The sequence below is a fragment of the Chaetura pelagica genome, unplaced genomic scaffold, assembly GCF_000747805.2.
Source record: "Chaetura pelagica isolate M959 unplaced genomic scaffold, ChaPel_1.0 scaffold159, whole genome shotgun sequence".
Taxonomy (NCBI): domain Eukaryota; kingdom Metazoa; phylum Chordata; class Aves; order Apodiformes; family Apodidae; genus Chaetura; species Chaetura pelagica.
In genome coordinates this window covers 713347-736139 of record NW_009954555.1, presented here as the reverse complement: position 1 = coordinate 736139, position 22793 = coordinate 713347, and the positions used below count along the sequence as shown (strand labels likewise).

At 40.0% G+C, this 22793-nt stretch overlaps 1 protein-coding gene across 2 annotated transcripts in view; it reads left to right on the top strand.

Annotated features, from left to right (window-relative positions):
• The window catches only part of VPS13D (vacuolar protein sorting 13 homolog D (S. cerevisiae)), a 104119-nt gene that overhangs the window by 68456 nt on the left and 12870 nt on the right, over nucleotides 1-22793 (top strand). For both annotated transcript variants that reach the window (XM_010005122.1, XM_010005121.1), the window contains 2 exons: nucleotides 11697-11829; nucleotides 13489-13684. In XM_010005122.1, the coding sequence (XP_010003424.1) occupies nucleotides 11697-11829; nucleotides 13489-13684 (329 nt within the window). The remainder of the gene's footprint in view (nucleotides 1-11696; nucleotides 11830-13488; nucleotides 13685-22793) is intronic.

The following is a 22793-nucleotide window of genomic DNA, read 5'->3' as shown; positions in this document are numbered from 1 at the left end:
CTGCAGAAATTACCATTTGATTCTGCTGTGCCACAGAATCTTTGCAGCTTATTCTGTAGAGCTGGTAACTAATGTAGCCAAAACTAGATGAGCCTGGTCTGACTAGAAACTGATGGCTGGGAAAAATACCTGTTTTGGTTGTTTTGAGTACCTGACTTTTTTTAAAGTGTCTTAAATAAAAATCTATCTTAGATTAAGATGAGTTAGCTTTTAAGGTATGAGTAGATAGATAAACAAGCTTTAATACTATAATCATCACTTTAAAAGTAACACTGCTTGACTGAATTGAAAAGTTAGTTCTTGGAGTTGTATCTGTTTTTTTCATTTTATTGCTTTTCTATTTTATAGTTCTGTTGATTATCCCTGTAATGGCTTTTCCATGCATTTCAGAACACGCAGTGGGTAATGTCTTCTTTCAAGTGGAGAGCTGCAGTGTATTTAAGTTGGCACAAAACCTTAGGTTAAATAAAGTTCACTACAGACAGTTTTGTAGGTTTTATCCCTTGGAGACTCCAAGTTCTGTATTTTAAAAAGTTCTTTGATCCTAAATATAGACACCTGAGGGAATTTCATTCCCTCTGAATGGAGACTTCTATAGTTGCCATATGCCTAGAAATGTCTTGCATTCTTGGCATCCACCCCTCTTTTTTTATTTCCCCCGTTAGGCATGATAGTCCTAAATCCTAAATAATTCCTCTTTCAGCGGTGTTTTAATTAGAAATGGTTATTGAACACTGAATTAGCATCTGAACAAGAGTGTTCTGTAGCTTGTATTCTCTAAATGGAAACTTAAGGGTTGTTGCATCTGTTACTGGCAAATAGGTGTTGCGCTGACATAATGAAATTCCTGGTAGTAAAGATGTATCAGCTTGTCAATACTGTATTTAATTTGTCTGATTCTTTCCACCCTTACAAAGAATTATATTATCTTTTGTGAGCTTTGAGCACATAGTAATGTGAAATAGACTTAGTTTCTGGATATACATATATATATATATATATAATGGAAATAGTTGTGACCCTCCCTTCCTCTCCCCCAAAAAATATTTTAGCAAACTGCTCAGAAGAGCTTAATTTTAATATTGTGTCCAGTGAGAAATTTTATTACACTTCTTAAGGAAAGGTAAACCATGGACCACAGTTTAATTTTTTTGGTAGTGTTCAGTAGAAGCAACCCGTCCGAAGGGGCTGGTTTGCTGAGGCTTGGGAGCAGGCATCTCAGATACCATCATTTACATCCAGAGGAGTTGCAACAAATTGTATGGGGGGTGTTTGTTTTCTTTTATGGCTGAGGGAGAGGCACAAATGAACTTCTGCCCTGGGGTGTCATTCCATGTATTTATTTTAATTCAGTTCATAGCGATGTCAGAGGTGTTCAAGTGCTTAACAGAGATAGGAAGAGAGGTGTTTGTAGGTTGTTGGAACTAGGTACGAAAATTTTAAGGCTAGTAAGGATACAAATACTGCTCCAGGTGAGTGTTTGACATAGAAGCATTTGTAGAAAAGGAGCATGAAAGCCACACAAAGGGAAACAGGAGTTACAACTTTCATTGTAAGATAAATCAAAGCAGAATCTTAAGTGGTTGGCAGTGACAGAAAAATAAAGATAACTGAATGGAAACTGGAGAGGAAGTAATAAAGGCATTATTTAAAAACAAATCATAAATAAGTGTTTGACTGGTATGAATGTTAACTTTAACAAAACTGGCAATAAATAAGGTGGGAAGTGGATAAAACAGAGCACAGAAGGTAGATAAAAATTAAGCAGGTTCTATCCAGGGACAGAAATGGTTCTAAAGCTGTTGTTTAAAGTTTATGTAACCAACTTACTTGATACTTCTGACAAAAGCCTTTTTGTATATGAAGCCTGAGAAAGAATTACATGGTGTTGTTTTCCTCAGGAGAACATTAAACAAAATAATCAGCTGATAATGTAGAAAGATCATGGTGGCATTTGGGTTCTGAGTTTCTCACCATTTTATATATTCACAATTTTCTTTTGACTCCCTACTCTGATGTGAACAGCAGAATGTGTGTGATTACTGGCAGTCTCACTCTGGGTAACAGTGAAGAAGTCTGGAATACTTGTCATATTTCTGGGAAGCTTTGCAGATTTTGAGTTTTACTCCAGGAAAGCTGATGGTTGTCCTTTACAAAGGTAGTCTAGGTATTGAAGTTGTGGGATTAAGCAGTAATTGCCATTTTCCAAAAAGTGGTTTATACAGTTCAGGTGAGATGCAGGTTTCTCTGTCTTTTCTTCAGCGTGATCTTAAGATTTTTCTCCATGTGTCTTCCCCAGGACTTAGGGGCTTGTTGAGGTGATGCATCCAGGTTGCACTGCAGATCATCTGCAGTTTGACTTGCATTTCATTCAAAGACTAGCAGTTCTTGTGCAGGTTCAAGTGCTGAGCAATCAGAATCTCTATGAAAACATGCAGATTAGGAGGTGGAAAGTAATTTCAATTCCCTGGCAGAAATTTTCAGTGCTGGGAGGAGCATTATACATGAGGCCATTTCCCCATTTCCTACCAGTTTTTAAAGTCAGCAAGCTTTAGGCCAATTAGTGACAATCAGAAGCCATGGAACATGTCACTTTTTATGTGCAGAACATCTGGTATCTGTGATAAGTATCTTTGAAAGAAGCTTTGGGAGAAAGGATTGTCCTTGAGAAGTATGGAATATTGTTTTGTTCTTCCTGTTTTTCATTTCTACTGTGGGATACAGTGTGTGTGGCCAGCACCATGGTTGAAAGTTCTCTTCACAGTTTAGGTTAATCTTAGCCTTTCTTTTACAAAGCTTCTTACACAAAGTGTTTGTGAACCTGCTTTGGCTAAAATGTGTTTTTATGTGGAGAAATGGGCACAGGTTAAGATCAAAGAAAAATGTTGTGTACTCTGCGGGAAGAACTGTTTTGATCTGGACTTCATGTCTTAAATGTGCATATTCAGAATCAAACTGACACATTGGTGGTGACTTTGAATGAGCCTTTTCCAGGAGAAATTACTCAGTAGACAATAAGAATCCTGCAACTGTTCAACAGCTGCAAACACTGAGATGCTGTGTATAGAAATCTACAATCTGAAATAAAAGAGGGTGGTGGGTTAGGAAGCTTTTAAGTTTTACACCTGCTTTAGAGCTTTATTTTGAAGGGTTTTACTCACTCATTTTCTTGCAAAATAAAATACATTGTGCCTGTTTTGCTGACTCATTGGGGAATTAAGTGAAAAAAAGAGATTTTAAAATGTGGGATGCAAAGTGCTGCCAAAAGCACAAACTGTGACATTACAAATAAGCATTTATCATAGAGATGAAATGAAATTTGATCTTAACCTACAGTTTTTGAATGGTTAGTGTGTTATGAAAACAGGCACATAGATCCCAAATATCACAATTAGCATCTGAAGGAGAAGAAATGAGGTGTGGGCTTGAAATTAATGACTTAAGTCTTGACAAAAGACTTAACTACACCTCCCTGCTGTATATATGAAGTTATGTAGTTGTGAAGAATATGTTAAATAGTACAGATTTAAACTTGAAATTCCTTGGCTGTGTATCCCTGAGGAGGGGAACAATATATGGGAGATGGCTACGGCACTTTCTGGAGCTGTAACAATAGATGATCATCGTTTGCACTGGGTTTCCTTCACAAATCTGATGGAGCACAGAAAACCTCTGGGGTTTTGAAGAGAAGGCACTTGGATGTTCCAGGGGTTGTCAGGGGGACTATGGCAGAAACTGGAAGTGGCTGGAAAGAGACTGCTGGGGTGTATGGCAGAAGGAATTGAAAAAAAATAATACAGAAATAAAACCCACCAGATTTGGTAAAGATTATGTTAAAAAGCAAACCTAATCTGCTGCCCTCGGAACACGTTGCTGACAGGAATTAGTTCAAGGAACTGGACTAGATTTCCTCAGGCCCTTTCTCAGGTTTTCACTGTAAGGGAGGGGGGTTTCAGGAGGGGGATGTGAGAGGGCAAGTGATTCCATTCCCAAAAAATAAACAAACAGGAAGACCTTAAAGCTTTGTAAGAGTTAAAGTTGGGGGGAGGGGAATTATCTGTTAAGGGTATTAGTTGTTTAATAAAGCGCAGTTGTCCTCCAGATGAACCCGCCAGTGACTCTGCAATTGGGGTCATTCCAAGTTCATGCTGTGGACTTTTGACTGCCTTCTGTGTCTGTGAAAACAGCCGGCAGTTCCTGCAGGGATCACTCAGTCAACCCTGTAACACAAAACTATTGCCAACGGGCACCTGCTGGCGCAGCTCCCCAGGGGGTCCTGCGGGGAAGCTCCGCAGCTCCTCGGGCCGGGGCTCCCCTGGGACACGGCTAATCAGGCAGCGCCTCGGGGGGCTGCCCGGATTACCCTGCCAACACGCTGTTGTCAGGACGCATTAGGAAGCTTAGTTAACGATGGGATGTGAGCTAATTAAAGCTTCTTTACTTTGGTTATATGACATAAGCAGGGGTGGGGAATGCTGCAGAGAATCTCCAGGAACATGTGTTTGTTCAGTGGGAAACGCCGTTGCCTCCTCTTGATTGTCAGTAATTTAGAGAGGGTCAAAGTTTATGTGTCTCTTAAAATGAGAAGCTGATTATAGCATTTTGCTGATTTAGTCCTTTCTAAATTAAGTCTGTGTCAGTCCCGTGACACGTTTCTCTTTGCACAATTTGACTTCGTTACAAATGTGTTTTGGGCCTGACCTGAACCATCCTTTCTGTTCAGGGTTTTATTTCACTGTTGACCTGGGTGTGTATTGATGTGTCAAGGAAAGTGTAAAAATATATATAGGATATAAATTTAACTGAATTCATCCTGACCTGAACCATCCTTTCTGTTCAGGGTTATATTGTTGACCTGGGTGTGTATTAATGTGTCAAGGAAAGTGTAAAAAATATATAGGATATAAATTTAACTGAATTCACGACCTTCCCTGCTGAAATACCTGAGTATTTCTTAAAAGACTGACAGAAGCCATGTATAAGTATTTTGTGGAACATCTTCAGATAGCCAGGGCTTAAATCAGACAGATAAACACCTGCTGTTTTGTCAAATAGTTACAGCATTTCATCTTTTATCCCCAGTATTATGCAGAGTTGACCACAGTGATGTGAAAGCAGGAAGGTGTGTTATCTGCTTACTTATGTGTAGTTTGTATAATTAAATACACAGTTCTTCTCATCCATAACAATGCCTGTATTGATTAGTAAAGAAGCCAGTCTAAAAATGATTTTTATAGTAAGTTACAGGAATGTATTGAATAGCAATCCTCAGGTAGTGGAATAGAAGCAATGAAACTTGGACTGAAGAATTCATAGACAGTTCTCCCTGTCCCACTGCCAGTCATTATGTGTGTCCAGCAATGCTTCATGGCTTTTCTTCTTTTTACACTTCCAAAAGAGTGGCACCAAGACCTGGGGATGGCTGACTGCTCTGAAACTTTGTTACCTGTAAAAAATCCCAGCAGCACATGTGTTTGTCTGCTTAGCCTGTGGCATCTACACTGTGAATATTTTTGCCTCCATATAACGAAGTAAATGCCTAGAGTTGAACTGTTGTATTTTACTTTCAGAAGTCAGCATAAAAATTGGCTTCCTCTAAAATACCTCTAACAGGTTGGAGAGATGTAGGGAACAGAGGTGATTTTTACTGATACTGCTACAAGGCAAGTAACCACAAAGGATTAAACTTACAGATATGTATTAAATATTAGACACAGTCCATTGTATTTGCTCACTTGGCTGAACAGGACTACCAAAATTTCTGTTCAGCAGGGAAAGGAGTGGATGTGTTTTTAAAAAGGGAAAACACAACCCAAAAGAAAATAGCCTCTAGTTTCTGAAGAGATCAATCTACTTGAGTTAATTACATAATGCAGAGCTGCGTTTTATGTTAACTATTTTAAGTATATAAAAAATGTGTATTGACATTTCATTTTATATGTATGTAGATAATCACAGAACTGTCAGTTGGAAAGGACCTCTAGAGATCATCTGTAAAGAAACATTGTTTTGAACTAAAAAGACAACTTATTAGTATTTTTTTTTTAAATTGAAAAAAATAATGTTCTGTGTAAAACATTTTGTACCATGTAAGAATGTACCTTGAGGCAGGGATGTGTCAGTATTTTCCAGCTCATGTTTACTGTGTGTCTGTTTATTGGGGCTTTACTGTCAGGTTCACAGTATGCACTGATTTTAGATGTTGGTTCTTTTCAAACCATCTGAGCTGTTGCTCCTTTGGTAGGACCTCAGAAGGAGAGTGAACATTAAGGTAGCAGAGGGGAGGAAAACCAAGTTCCAAACTCAGTGTTCCTGGGTAGGGCTGAAAGGCAGAACGTGTTTAACAGAACCCACATTCAGAAACCTGATAATTGGTGTTCTTTACCTGCACAGCCCTTGTTTCCTGCTATATAAGCAGCTCTGCTGTTTCACATGGGTGGTTAATTATATTTAGGGGACTTACTGTTGAAACTGTGGAATGACTTAATCATCATGACTAGGGACTTTCCTGTTTTGGAAAACACAAGAGTATGTGTGAGAACTGAAGATGACATAATTCACAGTTTACCTTGGACCTTCTTTCTTAAACTAAATTTAAATACTTTTTTCTACCTTGCTGAAATATCATAAATAAATTTGTGCCTGAGTCTTTGAGAACCAGGTTTAGTTATTGGAGCTAGAAGTATGAACATCATCAGTGTGATGTTGAAGGGTTTTTGAAAGGTGGTGGTTTGGAGCGAGAGTTGAATGGAGTTCAACAAAGAACTTTTTTAAGGAGTCCTGCAAAGCAAAGAGGAGACCTGAGTAAACAGTGTGATTTCTAATTTAAATGCAGTTCATAGGGAGGTTTGCATAGAAGTTTTAACTGACCTGTATTTATTTTCATCAGTTTCTCCCTTAAAATTCCATCTTGGAATCTTCTACTTCACTCAGTCACTAGTACTTGTAAATGTACCATTCTCTGATGCTAGAATTACAATGGAATGTTTGGACTAAAGTCATAATTGTGTATTTATCCTTTTGGGATGTCCTTAGAGAACCAGACAGTGCCAAGAGCTTAAAAAGACTTTAAAAGATTACTTAAAACTTATTTCCATGCTGTGTGGTTCATGCATCTGGCTTAGAGGGAACATGCAGTACGAATTCTAGAATTAGTTTTCATTTGCTTTGAATTCTTCTGGTGCCCCAGAAGCCTTATTGTTTGGCACCAGCTTTGATTCACAAACACTGTTTATGAGTGTTTTTGTTTTTCTTCTATTGCTTGAAACAGCAAAGGAGACACAGTGGTAAGTTTTTGTAGCAAAACTTCAATTATTGGACCTTTCTAAAGAAAAGAAAAGCAAACACACACCCCAAAAAAACCCAAAATGTGACTAGATTGGTTTCCTGTTTCATCTGCTTTTGCAGATCATGGTAGAAAGTTTCTATTGATTGGTGACACTGTGTAAACATAAAACAAGAAATTATGAATCATCTGTTTACTTGAATCTGCAGAGGAGGCTGCTAAGGCCAGTGTGCCCCGGGCTTATGGAAGCAAATGTAACAACATTTTCAATTATTGTGAGGTGCTGAGAGTGGTTTACATGTTGTTCCCAAGATGGAGTTCACAGTAGCGTTATTGCTGGCACGGGTGGGAACGTGGCAGTTGGATTTCACCTCCTCAGGAGAACCAGTTTGTGTTGGACTACAGTGCTGAAGTTAATGAAATGTGGTGGGTGTCTGTGAATGACCATGGACAAATGTTTGGACTACTGGAGCTTTTTGGAGAGGTTTTCCTTTTTCTGTCCAGGCAGAATAGGTAAGGCCAGGGATTAAACAATGCATATTTGCGTACGTATTTCAGTGTAAGCTGAAATATTCTTAATACCTGAAGTGACAGAACTTTTAATTAGTGGTGTGAAAGACTCATATGTGGCATTGTCTGGATATACCAGGTTGCCAATTAAAATGCCTTCCTTCTTATATGTACTCAGGGTGTAGACTGGCATCGTTCAGTAACACGTGGGTGCCTTTTGGTTAGGAAGATGGAAATTTATCTTAGCTAATACTGGTGTATTGTGTTGGAATTCTGTTTGAAGGAAAAGAACAGCTGAAATGGGGAAAAATGCAGAGATAAACCACCAAGTTATTAGTTTCCTTTTTTCATCAGCAAGTAGACAACTCATTATGACAACTAGGATAGAGGAGGGGAGGACTGCTTCTTAGAAGTCCCTTGATTAGTTTCATGTTTGTTCCACAGACTGTTGCATTTAGTTATGTTGGCATTTACATGGTCTTCAGTAGGCTTTGAAGTTATCAGGTCACACCTTATTAGCAAAAGCTGAGGAAGGCAAGGGTGGATCACACTTTTGTTGTCACCTTTGTTTATCTGGAGACCATTTTCTGCATGACCAGGTTAACAGCTCAATAAGCCACCATCACTGTCCTTCTCCAAGGCTTAATATCTGAACCTCAATATCTAACACTTCTCAAAGGAGACACCTAAATGCAAGACATTTGGGGTTGGGGGAGGCAAGTCTGCTTTTGTGTTTTACTCAGACTAACAGAATCATAGAGTGGTTTGGCTTTAAAGATCATCTAGTTCCAGTCTCCCTTCTAAGTTTAAACTGCATAAATGTGTGATGATTACTCAAGTTTCTGATGCTGAAGTAACTTGCCACTGCTGAGTAACTTTTTCTTAAAACAGTGGTTATAAGGGACAGAGCCTGGGCATAAGATGTTGTGCAGGTTTGCATTTGGTTGGCTGTTTTGGGGGTTTTATGTTAGAAATATTTATTTTTCCTTTTTATACAGGTAGAATCCTGTCTGCTGAAATAGGCTTTATATTCAGGGGGACGTATTTCTGACCACAGCAAAGGCTGGTTAAAAATTTCTGATACCCAGCAGTGATTTCACTCCTGTGGTGTTAACTGCATTGGGCAATAGGTGATGTAGGTCTTGTTCTTGACTTGGGATAATGTGACACTACAGTCTGGATCTTTATTGCAAGTAAGAGTCTAAACTTCACAGCAGAAAATGGTGAGGGGCTCACTTGCCCAGCAGACCTTAATGGGCCTTGCTTCTGCCTGTGAAATGTCTCAGTTGTTTTATCTTCACTGACGTTTTGCCTCTAATTGGCAAACTTGATCCCATTACGTGTTGTGCCCCTGAGCAGGAAAAGTGCTGCCTCAGTTCAGACAGGACCTGTTCACGTGGTCCCCAGCTGGAAGGTGTTCAGACAGGACCTGACGTGTGGTCACTGAGGTAACCCATTGGTTTAGGTACAAATGGTACAGATGGGCACAAAGTTTGGCTTCAGTCTTTGTTAAATGAGGCCAGAAAACAAATAGTACCCGGGAGGGGGCAGGAGGTGTGTCCAAAAGTAATTCAACATGAACGTCATGTTCTGTAATTAATGTGTTGAGATGAGATTTTGTCACCTGAGTCAGGGCAACATGGAAACATTTCATGGTACATTTGGTCCATTTAGACTCCTTACATTGTTCTATTTACAGCTGTAATTCAGTGTTATTTTCTAAATATCACACAAAAATAGTTCCTATTTAATTTTGGTTTTACAGTTAATGGAGACCGACTTTTAAACTGTGTGATTTTTCTTTTTTCTTCCTTACTACGAAAATAATTTACTATTACATTAAAATTATTTCTATGCACTAAAATAGACTTGTTACTGACTGAGAGGTGTCAGGTTCTGTTTCACAGAGGAAGGAAACTGAGGAAAAGCTGGTGTAGCAGAGCCGGCCAGTTTAGACAGGGAAAAAAACAACAAAACCCCCCACCGAAGCTGATGGGAGAGCTTCCTGATTTTGATCAGTATTAATTCATTGGTTTATTCCTGCTGCCTGGTTGTCTGCTCATGCACCAAGATAACTTTCAAAATGTGTTCTTCTAAACTCATGTTCAGACCCTGATGGATTCCTCAATGGGGATCCTGACAACCAGCAGCCCCCCTGGCATCAGCTTGTGACAGGTTTGAATTTTGAAGGGGTTTTCATTTTTCTAGCAACTACTTTAATCCTCTTAAAGCAAAGTATTTATCCAGAAGAAAAGCTAGCCTTAACCGTGGTGAATAGATAGCTTCAGGTTGGTTTGTATTTCTAGGCTAATTAAAAGAAAAATCTACATGAAGTTCACAAAGAGGTCAGGAGTAATTCACTATGCTCTGCTTAGTGTCCATATGATCAAGTCACAAGAGGGGTCATGGGATTTAATTTTCATTCATGTTGTTAGTGTCTTACTTGTTTAGATAATTGCAGCCTCTGGGCTAGTTTGTTTTTGAGCTGGAAAGAAGGATCTAAAACTAGGAAGTCACATCATTAGTAAAAAATAAATGCAGCCTTGGAAAAAAGTGACAGAAAAAGGAAGGGAACCTCACATTTGCATCAAGCACATAAATTAACTGTTTGTCTAGTTGTTTTTTAATCTTTATGTGTATTTGCAATCAGAATGTCATACCAGGTTTGAGTTGTCTTCTGGTGCACATCTTAATAAGATAAGGTTTTTAACATAACTAGTGTGTATGCAAAGGAGACCGGAGATGCAGCAGGGCTGAGCAGTGTGAAGGGCAGTGTCCAGATACAGCTCTTCTAACATGACTAGTGTGTATGCAAAGGAGACCGGAGATGCAGCAGGGCTGAGCAGTGTGAAGGGCAGTGTCCAGATACAGATCTTCCGCAGGAAGAACAGGAGAGGAGCTGTAACTGTGCAGGACAGCAGGGATTTCAGCACTGTTGCAGCCATCCAGTATCTTTGACACTCCTGTGCAACCTGGTACACTCCCCAGCCCTAGTCTCAAACACAACAAAGCATTAAATTATCCTACCTTTGAAATGAGGGAAAAAAACAAAGGTAATATTTGGAGGTTATGGCATGAAAATACCCTTTTCTATAATAATATCCTGAATATGAAGTAAGGTTTCAGGTTTTTTGTCACCTTTTCTTGTCTCCCTCCCTTCACTGAGCTTCTGGTTTGTATTTGATTGCATCAAACTCAAGGTCAACAGTTCACAATAGATCTTTTTTATTTGGTGCTTTTTCCTGGATGGGTACTCAGTAATGGTCAGAGTTCTCAGACCAAATCCTGTTTGGACTTCAGCGTCCTCTTTTTTTCTGTAAATAAATCTCAAGTCTTCCCCCCACACTTTTCAGGGTGAGTGTGAGGGGTAAAAATGCTCCACAGAACGTTCCCCTCAGAGCTGTCAGTGTGCAGCACCTGAGGGCCCTGGGAGCCTCACCCGGCTCCCCCAGCAGCTCCTCCCACCATCGGGCAGTTCCTGTGCTGTTACCGAGGCAGGAGCAGAACGCAACAGGCAGATTTGCCTTCAAGCTTTTCACATAACTTTGCAAAAGAAAAGCTTTGTATCTAAACAACATTCTTGTGAGTTTTTGAAAGGTTACAGCTGGGTCACCGGCACTTCTTTTGGTACCTCTTTCACAGACTTCATTTATTTTGGCTTGACCTCTGCCCTTGGGCACCTACTTGGTTTTTTACTGTCACCTCAGGATTTCAGTTGCACAGGATAATGTACCTCAGAGATTTCTTGGTGGCATAAAAAGCTGGAATGATTGCGCATGTGGAACAAAATGAGTTGCAGAAATCTATTTCACAACTAGAATCTAGGCATTTTCTTCAGTAAATCTACAGATAAGAAACATAATTAGCTTTTTTAGTAACAGCAAAGGTTGTTCTCTTGCAGTTTGCTGGGACCTTGTCAGATGGTTTGGGAAAGACAATGGACAACAGGCATCAGACTGAGCGAGAATACATCCGGTACCACGCGGCGACCAGTGGAGAGCACCTTGTAGCTGGAATCCATGGACTTGCACATGGTAACCCTGCACTGTAGTTTTAAGTCATTTCCCTCTTAAAAGTAGTGATCATATTGTGTTACTCTTGGGTGATTATTTGAAGCCAGGGAAGTGGAGCTATATGGGCTTTAGATCAGCATTGGAATGCTTGCAGGTCGGGGTGGGAGGATTGTTTTTTAAGTTGTCAGAAACTACATTAAAGAATAAGGTCTTTTCACATATAACCATAAGTAAAAGCCTTTTTTTTTGTTTTTTTTTCAAAATAAAAGTTCCAAAACTTCAGTTTCTTTGCATGAAAGACCCATGCAGGCAGTTTCTTTGAGGGCTGGACATTAAAATGAAAATAAGCAGGTTTGCTTTCACTTCCAAGAACCTGAGCTTCCCCAGAATGGGTACTGAAGCAGCATTTCACCAGATGAGTTCTTCTGTGGTTTTATTTTGGGGTTTTTTAAGTCTACTGAGAACCAGAAAAATGAAGTTCTGTAAAAGGCAGTGGACTAGTCCTAACTTGGCCAGAAGCTCACATCAATTTAGTTCATGATTTATCTGTTGAAGAACGTTAAATCAATACAAGCCAAGTTTAAATCAAATATTTATATTTTGCATCTTCTTGACTGAGTTTGTTTAAATGTCAGTCTTCTAGTGCAACTGTTCCAGCCTGTGTGAGGATAATCTGGCTTTCACTAAAATGACCTTTTCTATGCTGAGAAAAAGTTTTTATGCTGGACTTTTGTCAAAAAGAGACCCTGTAGGTACATAAACAGGTCCTGAGAACTGTTTCACCCCAGTGTGCTGTAAAGTCTGATATAAATTTCATTGGTAGAAATGCAGGAAAGCTGAAATCTCTTAGTCTTTGCTGAAAAGACAATTATAAAAGCACTTCATTGTGTTGGATTATCCAGTAATTAGCAGGACTGTTTTAGTTTAATTCTGTGGAGTTGAGAAATGCTTCCCATTCAGATTTTTTCAAAAAAAGCAAATAGCTGCTTAATCCTGTCTGTTGAAATGTAGGAATTAACCAGAAACTATAGTTACCCAGGAGAAGTGATTCAAATACTCCGGGCTTCTTGAGTTTGCAGATTAAGATGCTGCCTGGTCTGCACTTCAATTACAGACCTTAAAAGACCACCTGGCTACTGAAGGGCCAAATGGTGGGGAGCATTTTTAAATGAGTGCTTTAGCCAGGTCACTAAAAATGGTGATTAATCATGGATACGGAAAATCTGTAAAGCATGTTCTCAGATAAGATGAACTGTTCCAAGTCTCTTGAAGCCTCAGTAGGTTCTTGATTCCCTCAGAGCACTCAGGTTCTTCACAACAGAGATGTGCACAGAAATGCCTGTTGGCAGCAGCAGTTAAACCACACGGTGCCAGTGGAGAGATGCACTTTATGTTCTGTCTCTAATTGTATAAGCTTTTCTGATAGTAGACATATTGTAGGCAACTCCTTCACCTCAGTAATGGATGGGATCTATTTGTGTAAATACAGCTGAGAAATAAAACTGTGTAGATTTTTTTTAATGTAGATATTTAATAATTAAGTATTCTTACATGGGGTGTTGCTGTTTGTGTGTGTGTGGGCTACATATACAAAGTAGAGAGGTATTAGCTAATGTGACATGGCTCTATAGTTCTGAGAGGCAAGACTTGGTCCTACTTTGCTGTTCCTGTCTTGGCCAGGTATCATTGGAGGACTGACAAGTGTCATCACTTCAACTGTCGAGGGTGTGAAGACTGAAGGAGGTGTCAGTGGTTTCATATCAGGCCTTGGGAAGGGGCTGGTGGGCACAGTCACCAAACCTGTGGCTGGAGCTCTGGATTTTGCCTCGGAGACGGCGCAGGCGGTGAGGGACACGGCCACGCTCAGCGGCCCCAGGTCAGTTCATATTTGCCACCAATAATACTGTCAAAATGCATATTGATACCTGCTGCAATTTCTGATCTCATGATCTTTCCTTACCCAAAGAAGCAATAATTTAATGATGTTTGCTATGAGCTATCATTAGTGATGTAGTCCATTGCATTCAATTTGCTTTTCCTTTAAACAGTGGCTTTTGTAAATTCTAAAACAAGTGAAATTTGCACAGAAAAGCTGCAACATAAAATAGGGATTATTAAGCTACAGCACTAGATTAAAGCAAAATATTTAAAAGGCTTCATGTAATGAGATGAAACTTCCACCATGGAATTCTTATGCAGAGTTGAAGATTTGTCCCTGCTGTACCTCCAGTTTCCATTTAGCTGTGTAGAAAAACAACTCCTCAAAGGTCTGCAGAGCTCTGGCATCTATACAGTGTCGTTATCTTCACTCTGTATAATAGTACCCCCTGGCAGAAAATGTGGATAGTGATGTCTCTGTGCCCTCACACCTGTGGGTGTCAAGTGTCAACACATCAGGACAGACTTTGCCTTCCTCTGTTCAGGCACTGGCCTGATGTGGTCTCTGCAAAGTAACCATGGGGATGTTAAAGAAAATGAGCGTTCATCAGCACTGACTGAACGTGGCAAAGGGAAAGGGCTGTGCTCTACAAAGGCTGCTCTTGGAGAAGATTCTTCTTACTGTTTGTGGCCAAGAATGTACTTTATACGATAGTTCTATGCCAAGAAGTATGTATTCGAATGTACGTGACATCCTGCAAGCTGAAGAAGTGAGAGAATATCCTAAGTAGATTTTATTGTCAGAAAGCTTAGAGAAAAACGTTTACAAAATGTTGGGTTTTCTGGTTATTTAATCTTCCTGTTTGGCTTTTCCATTTCCTGTGTTTTACTGTGCCACTCTTGGAATCCTGGGACGTAGTTACCATCAGTGTTTCAGGGAAGAACAATAAGCTTGATGAAGTGTGAGTGAGGTGTAGGAACTTGGAAGAATGAATCTAGGTGTACTCTGTTGGGAAAAGGGAAATGTTTTCATGTATGTGTCTCATGTATTTGGTACTTAGCTTGATTGGTAAAGCCAAGAGGTCAAGGATTACAATTTGCTAAGTACATACACATACACAAAATGACATTAAGTGCATCCCTCAGGAAAGACATTACTGCTTTGATTGTATGTGTGTTAATTTTGTGACTGTACAGATTGGTTTATTTATTTAAAGGTGGGGAGCAACATTCCTGGCTGTACTTGTTGTCTCACCAGTTGAACCATGTCTTTATTATAGCTTGTTTCCAGATACACACAGACTTCAAATTCATGCTCTGACAGCTTGTGGGGTACAGCCTACAGACAGTTGACCAAGTGACAGCAACTGGGAGGGGAGAGCCTCCAGCCATCTTTATCTCTAGATTTACCTATGTGACATATTTCCCTTTTAACTTGTAAAGTGTCAGTTAAATTGTCTCACCCTCACCTCTTTGCTTCCATTAGATTCTGATCTACTACTGTCATAGAGGAGCACTGTAACATTTTTTCACACACTCTGCAAAAAAGTTTCTGACCCAGCAACTTCCTATGTAGAAAAAAGGAAAAAACCAAACACCACAATAAAAAAGACTTCTCACTTGCTACTCCAGTCTACAAAATCTGATCAGAACCAGCTTTAGATAGACAAATGTACTTGAGAATATGTAGATATGTAGGAGGGGAATAAAACCCAAAGCCACACCATGACCTAGAAGCAGCCTTGCACTTGGGTTCGCTTTGTTGGCTTTTTTTAATGTGCTTATATAATGAAGCAACCAAATTGTTCTTTCGGGGTATAAAAAAAAAAATCCAACAAAGGATTTGTACATTTTTTAGACTGCTGTGTACCAATATCTCCCCGCCGCATTTGTTAACTGTTCAAGTATGTGTGGTTTGGAATCAAAATAGAGCAGTGTTCCAAACCCGAGCTGCTGGCTCCAGTTGAATGTTCTGTTGGAGCATGCTGGGCTGTGTAGGCTCTTCCAACCTCAGTGCACAAAAACAGCTAACCCTGATGAATGTCAGTTTATGGCAGTAACTGATCTCAAGTGTAGTTTAGAAGAATTGAAAAATGTGAGTTAATAAGCATGGTAAGAGCCATCTTGACCTTATCTTGAGACCAACAGCCTGTGCACGAGCTTCTGGTACTGGTGTGGAGTTGAGTCAAGGAGTTAATTACACTTGGATTTAAGTAGCATGATACGTAACTATCAGTTATAGCCCCCTTGCAGTTCTCTGGTTATATGGCTGAATTTTTAAAAACCCGTGAATGCAATCTGCTTGACTTTAACCATTGAACCAGTTTCGAGTGAAATGAAGAATTCTGATTAAGGTTGCAGGTTTTCCTACAAGGCATGTTGCAATTCCAGCAAAGTTCCTGAACTGAGCAGAATGCTGTGGAGGACACACTCTGTGGTGTGTTGCTGTGGTCCTGCTGCAGGGACACACGTGTCTCTTGGCTTCAGGATGTCTGGGGTTGTTTTGGGACTCATGCAGCTAGAAAAAACCCTGGGTTTGAAGAATGGAGCCAAACCAGTACAGCTGAGATACAGATTATGGCTTTATAGCTTATGGTGGGAGTTTAAAGGTGATGTGTTTCAAGTGTAAGGAAATATTTTTTTAAACCTGACTTCAGGCTGGACTTTCTTAAGGCTAATCTTGTAACTTAGTATGTAATCAAAGTATTTACTTTCTTTGTTTATGAATAATGCTGCCTCAATACTTCTACATTGTAATGCAGAGGAGAACATAAAGGAAAACTGTTGTTGACAGTGCAGTATACCTCTAATGCCTGGGACTTGATACCCTTTTTCCGAGTGGTCTTTATGTGTTCCAAGTACTGTAGTGTCACATACAAGAGTTCTGATTATTTCCATATTTGTCATATACTGCCAAAGTCTTAAAAACCAGTTCAAAACAGGAAAGCTTTTATGTCTCTAGATAGGCTTGGAAAGCTCTCTCCTAGAAACGTGTTTTAAGTCCTAGTGCAGCACAAGTAAAGAACATTTATATTTAGCTGTATGTCTGACCTAACAGCAAGTACTGCAGGAAACTGCTATTTCTCTCAGGCTTCTGCCAGGTCAGTGCAAGTCTGGGACTGTTGAACTTTTGCTGCAAGGGTTTGTGCCATTTTCTTATAGTCACAATGTGAAACTTAGAAGTAAGGAGATAACTTCATGACTGACCCAATTCTAATGAGTTTTCTCCGTGAACTAGACTGCAGCAGTAAAGAATGGTTTGAGACTGGCAAGTCATTAATGGTCACAGAAAATTCTTATGTAAATATTTGTTTTAAATGTACTTCACCTGGAAAGAAGCAGCTTTTTTGGTTTTTTGGCTGTTGTGCATCCATCTCTGTTAACTGTGATGTCAATGGTGAGGTCAAAAGCAATAGACTTGAGAGCCTAAGTATCAGTGACACACAGAATCAGATGTAGAAAATTAAGTACCTCATTGTGTGGAACACGAGCTCAGCTGAGACATTGCACGGGGTGTATTCTCAAAGTTCTTAAGTTTTAAAGATCAATATTACTTGAACCTTACCACCTCTGTATGTGTCCCAAATTCTGTCCTGACCTTGGTCTTGATCTATATCTCACCTCAAGAGTCTCCACAGTAATGCCAGTCATGTATGGGGCGTGAATCTGGTAAAGGGGACTTCATTCTCCTGCTACTCCCTTCCTAAGATTTTCCCAGAAGCCAGAGAAAATATATTTATTGTCTCATTGTGTTATGTGGACAGTTTAGCTGATTCATTGGTCTAATCTGTACATTATTTGGGCTGTGTGATTTCCTTCATAATCTCTTCCTATTTTTTCCAGTGGGATAATAGGTCTTTTTAATGAACTGTTTCCTCAAATGATGTTTTCTTTTGAGCCAGTTTGTCCATTTCACTCCTGTGGCACCGTTAAGTGGCTGCAGACATTGGCTTTTCCTCAGCACTAGCTCCCATCCCTGCTGAACTTGATTTTATGGGTTTACATTCTTCTGTCATTAGTTTATACAGATTGTTCTATTGCTGTTGTTGAGCTACTTTGAAATCCCCCCAGTCTGTAAGTTCCCATGAGGATTCTGTGAAAAGGGACCGTCATATCCCTGGTCTGTGACAAGCTGTGCTCTGCAAGGCATCCAGAATTGTGTTGGCTGGTTTTCCTGCCATATCACATTGCAAATTGATAGCCAGCTTTCTGCTTGCTGTTTTCCCCCAAGAGTATTTTTCTGTGTTTTGTTCTATTTTACTGCTTTGCAAGTATCTCCTTGTCATTTCATATTTGTCTTTGGATTATTTTTCCCCAGATGAACCAGGTTGCAGTTTTGTTGGTTGAATCCCATTTAATCTCCTGCCATATTTCTGACCTGTTCAGGTTCTTTAGTACTTCACTGTCCTCACTGGAATGTTAAACACCACTTAGTTTGTCCTCTCCAAACACAGTTTTAACATGCTGCTTTTACTAGATCCTTGAAGTTAAGCAAGCCTGGTTTTGTGCCCACACATTTTGCAGTACCTCAGCAGACACTTTTCCCTGCTGTAGCTATTTTCTGTGACCAGTCTCAGCTGCTCAGTGTTTTAGGTTTTCATTTGCCTGCACCTTTCTGTGGTTCCTAGAGACCCTGTTCTCTTCCAGTGTCTGCTCTTGCGTGAGTGAAGGTAAATTTTCTCATGGGGGAAACAGTTCTTCAGACTGCAGCCCAGTTCCTCTTCAGTAGGGATTATTTCATTTGCTGTTCGTGGTTGAAAAAAGTAACTCTGATGTAGGTAGTTCTTATCATTTTTTTAATTCACAGAATATATTAAAAGAAACATGAACCTTTTAAACATTCGGTTTGCTTAATCATATTTTATTGCAGTCTGTAATTCTAGAGCCACATGTGTAGTAATGCCACAGTTCCCAGAACAATCAATAGTCCATTGTAGGAAAGCACTGTTAGCTGCTCAGCATCCAGCACAAGTCCAGATGATTTGGAGAATCCAAACCCTGTACTATCTCTCTTCCTTTTTATCGGGTTGGATGTACATAAATTGTACCCACTGCAAAAACAGACTGTAACTCCTCTGCCTTACTGCAGAGACCTTGCTTTATGTCTGGATCATGCTTCTGTGAGCTTATGGCTAAGTAGGTGCATTTCTGGGCACCATTTAGACTTGGAATATGTGTGGAATCAGTTGTCTTTACAGTTGATTGTCTTTGTCCCCTTTTTGGAACTTCACTCAATTTAACTATTTAGAAGGAGTGGAAGACAAATCCCACAGTATTTCGGACGTACAGTAGCAACTCACTGCTTCATGAATCCTGTATAGATGTGGTTACTTGAATATCTGCTGTATATTAACGTTTTTTAAGTAATACGAGTTTTTAGACAAAAGTCAGCAATTACTGGCTTGCATTAAGCAATATTTAATGATACAGGGCTTACGTTTTACATATATTATGTCTGATTTGCCTCTGGAATGTAGAGCTAGACTTTGATTAGCAGGGTCTGAGATAGAAAACGTGGAAACACCTTCCCTCTTTGTAAAAAGACACTTTTCCAAGTTGTTGCAGCTGTTCTTTAGAGTTCTCCTTTACATTTTTCTTCTGGCTTTTCATGCATCCCACATACAGAGAAGTTCTGGATGGTTTCAGTACCAACAGGGAGTGCTACACCTTTAGGTAAAACTTAAGTAATTTCTTTTGTGTAGAGCCTTTTTGCTGTGCCATGACAGAATGTATTCCTACTGTTAAAACTGAACAGAAGCCTGGTGCAAGAAAATGGTGGGGTCTCTGGGTTCACCACTGGGAGCGTGTCTGTTAACATGAAAAAGCGAGACTTGATGAGGGACTGAATTGTCATTCTAAAAACTAACATGTATTTTCATAGAATCATAGAATCATAGAATCTTAGGGGCTGGAAGGGACCTCAAGAGATCATCTAGTCCAACCCCCCTGTCCAATTTGCACCCATTACCCCTTGTCCTATCACTGGTCATCACTGAGAAAAGCCTAACTCCATCTCCCTGACACTCACCCCTTACATATTTGTAAACATTGATGAGGTTTGTTAGTAAGAAAGATTTTTCACTAATACATTAATTTTTAAATTTACATTTGAGGGCAGAAATATACTCTGGACGCATTCAGAGTGAAAATGGAAAACATTAAAATGAATAATACTGAATAGTTAGGCAAGCATAAAACATGAAATTCTGTTTTTCATTAGATGTCCATTCATGATTAGCAACAAATAATTTCAAAAAGATGAATGAATGTAGAGTTCTTAATGTGACAGTCTCCACAAAACTCAAGCATATACTAGTGCTATGGTAAGTTACAACTAGAGACAGGTGTTCCCTTACTGCTTGAAGGGCACTGCCTTGGTGACATTTGCACAGCTTTTGCATTAAACAACAGCCTGCTGCTATGGTTGGGTTCATAAAGGAAACAGGAGTCTTGATGTCTGTGCACAGTAACTGGTTTGGAAAAGATTTGAGTTGGGGAGGAAAAGGCAGGATGTTGGACTAGGCCAGTCTGGCAGGAAAGGGGACATGTTAGGCACCTCACTCTCAGACGTGATGCTGCTGCAGGGGAAGCTGCTGCTTTCTGGGACATGGAGACCTCTGCAATAGGTCACTGATGTTTTCCTGTCAGGTTAAATCCAAGGCACTGTCATGTAGGCCTGGCCTGGTCCTTCAGAAATGCAAGCAATTATGAACTTCCTTCTGAAAAGAGATGGTAAATCCTTTGGTGGATTTACCACATGTTTATTCTAGTACCTACACTTTAAGTGAGCGAGAGGACTGCTCCACAAAATGGAATGATTATACCATGTGCCCATTCAGAGCACTTAGCTGTTAACTGAAAGGAATGCATCTAGACAGGGACAAAAAATTCCTTAGAACGTGTGTGTATCTCTAGAGCCTGCACACTTTGTCTAATTATCTTATATTCAGCAGCAACTTTTGGACACCAAGGCTAAAAAGTAAAGGGACACCTTCTACTGTGTTGTACAATTCCTGTTTTCTGGCATTCGTGTGTTTTTTAGACCCTCCTCATTCAGGAAGTGCTCTGATAAACACTGCTGTTACGCTGTGTTCTCCGTAGTTTCCTTAGGTTGAAACAATTACAGAGCTGCAGATTTAACCAGTCTGCAGTGGTGTCTCCTGGAATGGCACTGGGAAAAAGAATAAAATATATTCATGTGTCAGCATCAGCAGAGCAAACTAAAAAGTCATGGAAGACCAGGCAATAAAGTATTCCCAATTTCCATTCACAAATCTGCTTGCTTAGAATGAGGTGGGATAAGTTGAAAGTGTTTGCACACCAGGAAGGAACAAAAGCTTTATTCAAACCAGCCGTGTCTGCTGGAGTGTCCCGGGACAAACCAGCCGCCTGCCTCAGACCAGGCAGACCTAAGCCCCAGAATTGAAAAAAACTTTACCACACTTTCTGTGGGTTTTTATAATATCTTTTGGCCCCCTTACTAGTATTTGCAGTTCATAAAACTAGTAGGAAAGATGGAACTGTTGTAATGGGCTAGGAATATAGCATTTGTTTATTTACTAAAGCACAAACGGCATGAACTGCTTTATGACCTCATGTCCTGAAATATCTGCTGCTTGTGCCAAAGGGGTGAAGTCTGGTACAGCAGGTCTGGGGCAGCTTTCTGGGAATGATTTTACTGGCCTTACACTGATGGAGGTAAGCACAGATACTTTTCTGTATCAGAGAATAAGTACACGGGTACCTTGTGTTAGATGCATAATCTGTAGGAGTCCTTGTGCTTTGCTGTGTGGTTGTTTCTCATGTGTATTTTTGGAATATTCTTTCAAGCTGCCTTTCCATTTGCTTTCACTCCAGATGATTTTGCCTTGAGATCACATGAAGGGTTTCCCTATATCCTTAATTTTGTGACCTTTATCAGGAAGGGGCCTTAAATTACCACAGAAATAAAGCTTTAAGTAGAAAATATCTGAACATACCCAAAGGTGGACTTTTTCTGTGCCAAGACCAAATATAAAGATGCAGGAAACACACTGTATACAAAATGTAACTGTTTTTCTCTTCTATATACTGTACTTCCAGTAGTTTTGTGTCATAGTAGAAGGACTTCCTATGTCTTCCTCCCAGCCAGAAGTATCAGGACATTGGCTTGTCTGAGGTTACTCCACATGCTTAAAAAGGCAGAAACATTAAACCATGTGGCTGGACTGGTAGGACTGTTTGTACTGACAGGTTTTCTTTTTAAATGAAGAGAGCCAGCATTGCTTTAAAACCAACACCACTTCTAAGCAGTGTTTTACGCCAGCTTAGCTGAGGTTCATATTTATGTGGTAATTCCAGGCTTACTTGGGAGCGGGGTCCTCGTGGCAAGGTACATGCCGAGGCGCTGCCGGGCTGTTTACCTGGTACTAGACAGACTTCTTCCTTTGTCATGAAGTGAGCTTTTCTGTTCAGTCCTAGTCCGGAGGCTGGAGATGGAAGCCCAGGGCCTGCTGGGATGGGGTTTTACACTTGTGCTGTCCTTTTGCCCTTCCACTGAACTCTTTTCATTTCAGTCATGAGCAAACAGTCAGTGCCTGAACTAACAACCCTGCAATCCTCCAAAGCACGCCTCGCTTACAGTACCAAACAAAGGGAGGCCCGCGTGGGCCGGCCCAAGCCAAGGAATGCAGCTTCGGGGTTCTGCTCCATAAATTTAACCAGCACGACAAAAAGGAGATAATATGAGCCTTCGTGATGATCTGAAAGGGGGAGGTTTGTGTCCCATTGATTGCGGTCTGGCCTATTGCCAGGCCCCGAGCCTGACCGACAGTTGAACCATATCGTTAAGGCGTGTAATACAGCTCAAGTCTTGTACAGCAGCCAATGAGTACATATCCAGAGGGCAAAAGTTTATAAAGAGTTGAGGCTGTCCTGTTTAACCCTCTCACACTGCATGTAATATATACTGCTGCCATTCAGAAATAGTCACATTGCTATTAAAAATGTAAACCTTCGACTTTCTTTACTTGGAAAAAATACATGTGTGTCTGATTTCTAACGTGCAGCAGATTTATAAAGTGATCCAAGAAAAATATGTAAAACTGATCTTTTTTTAAAAAAAAGAA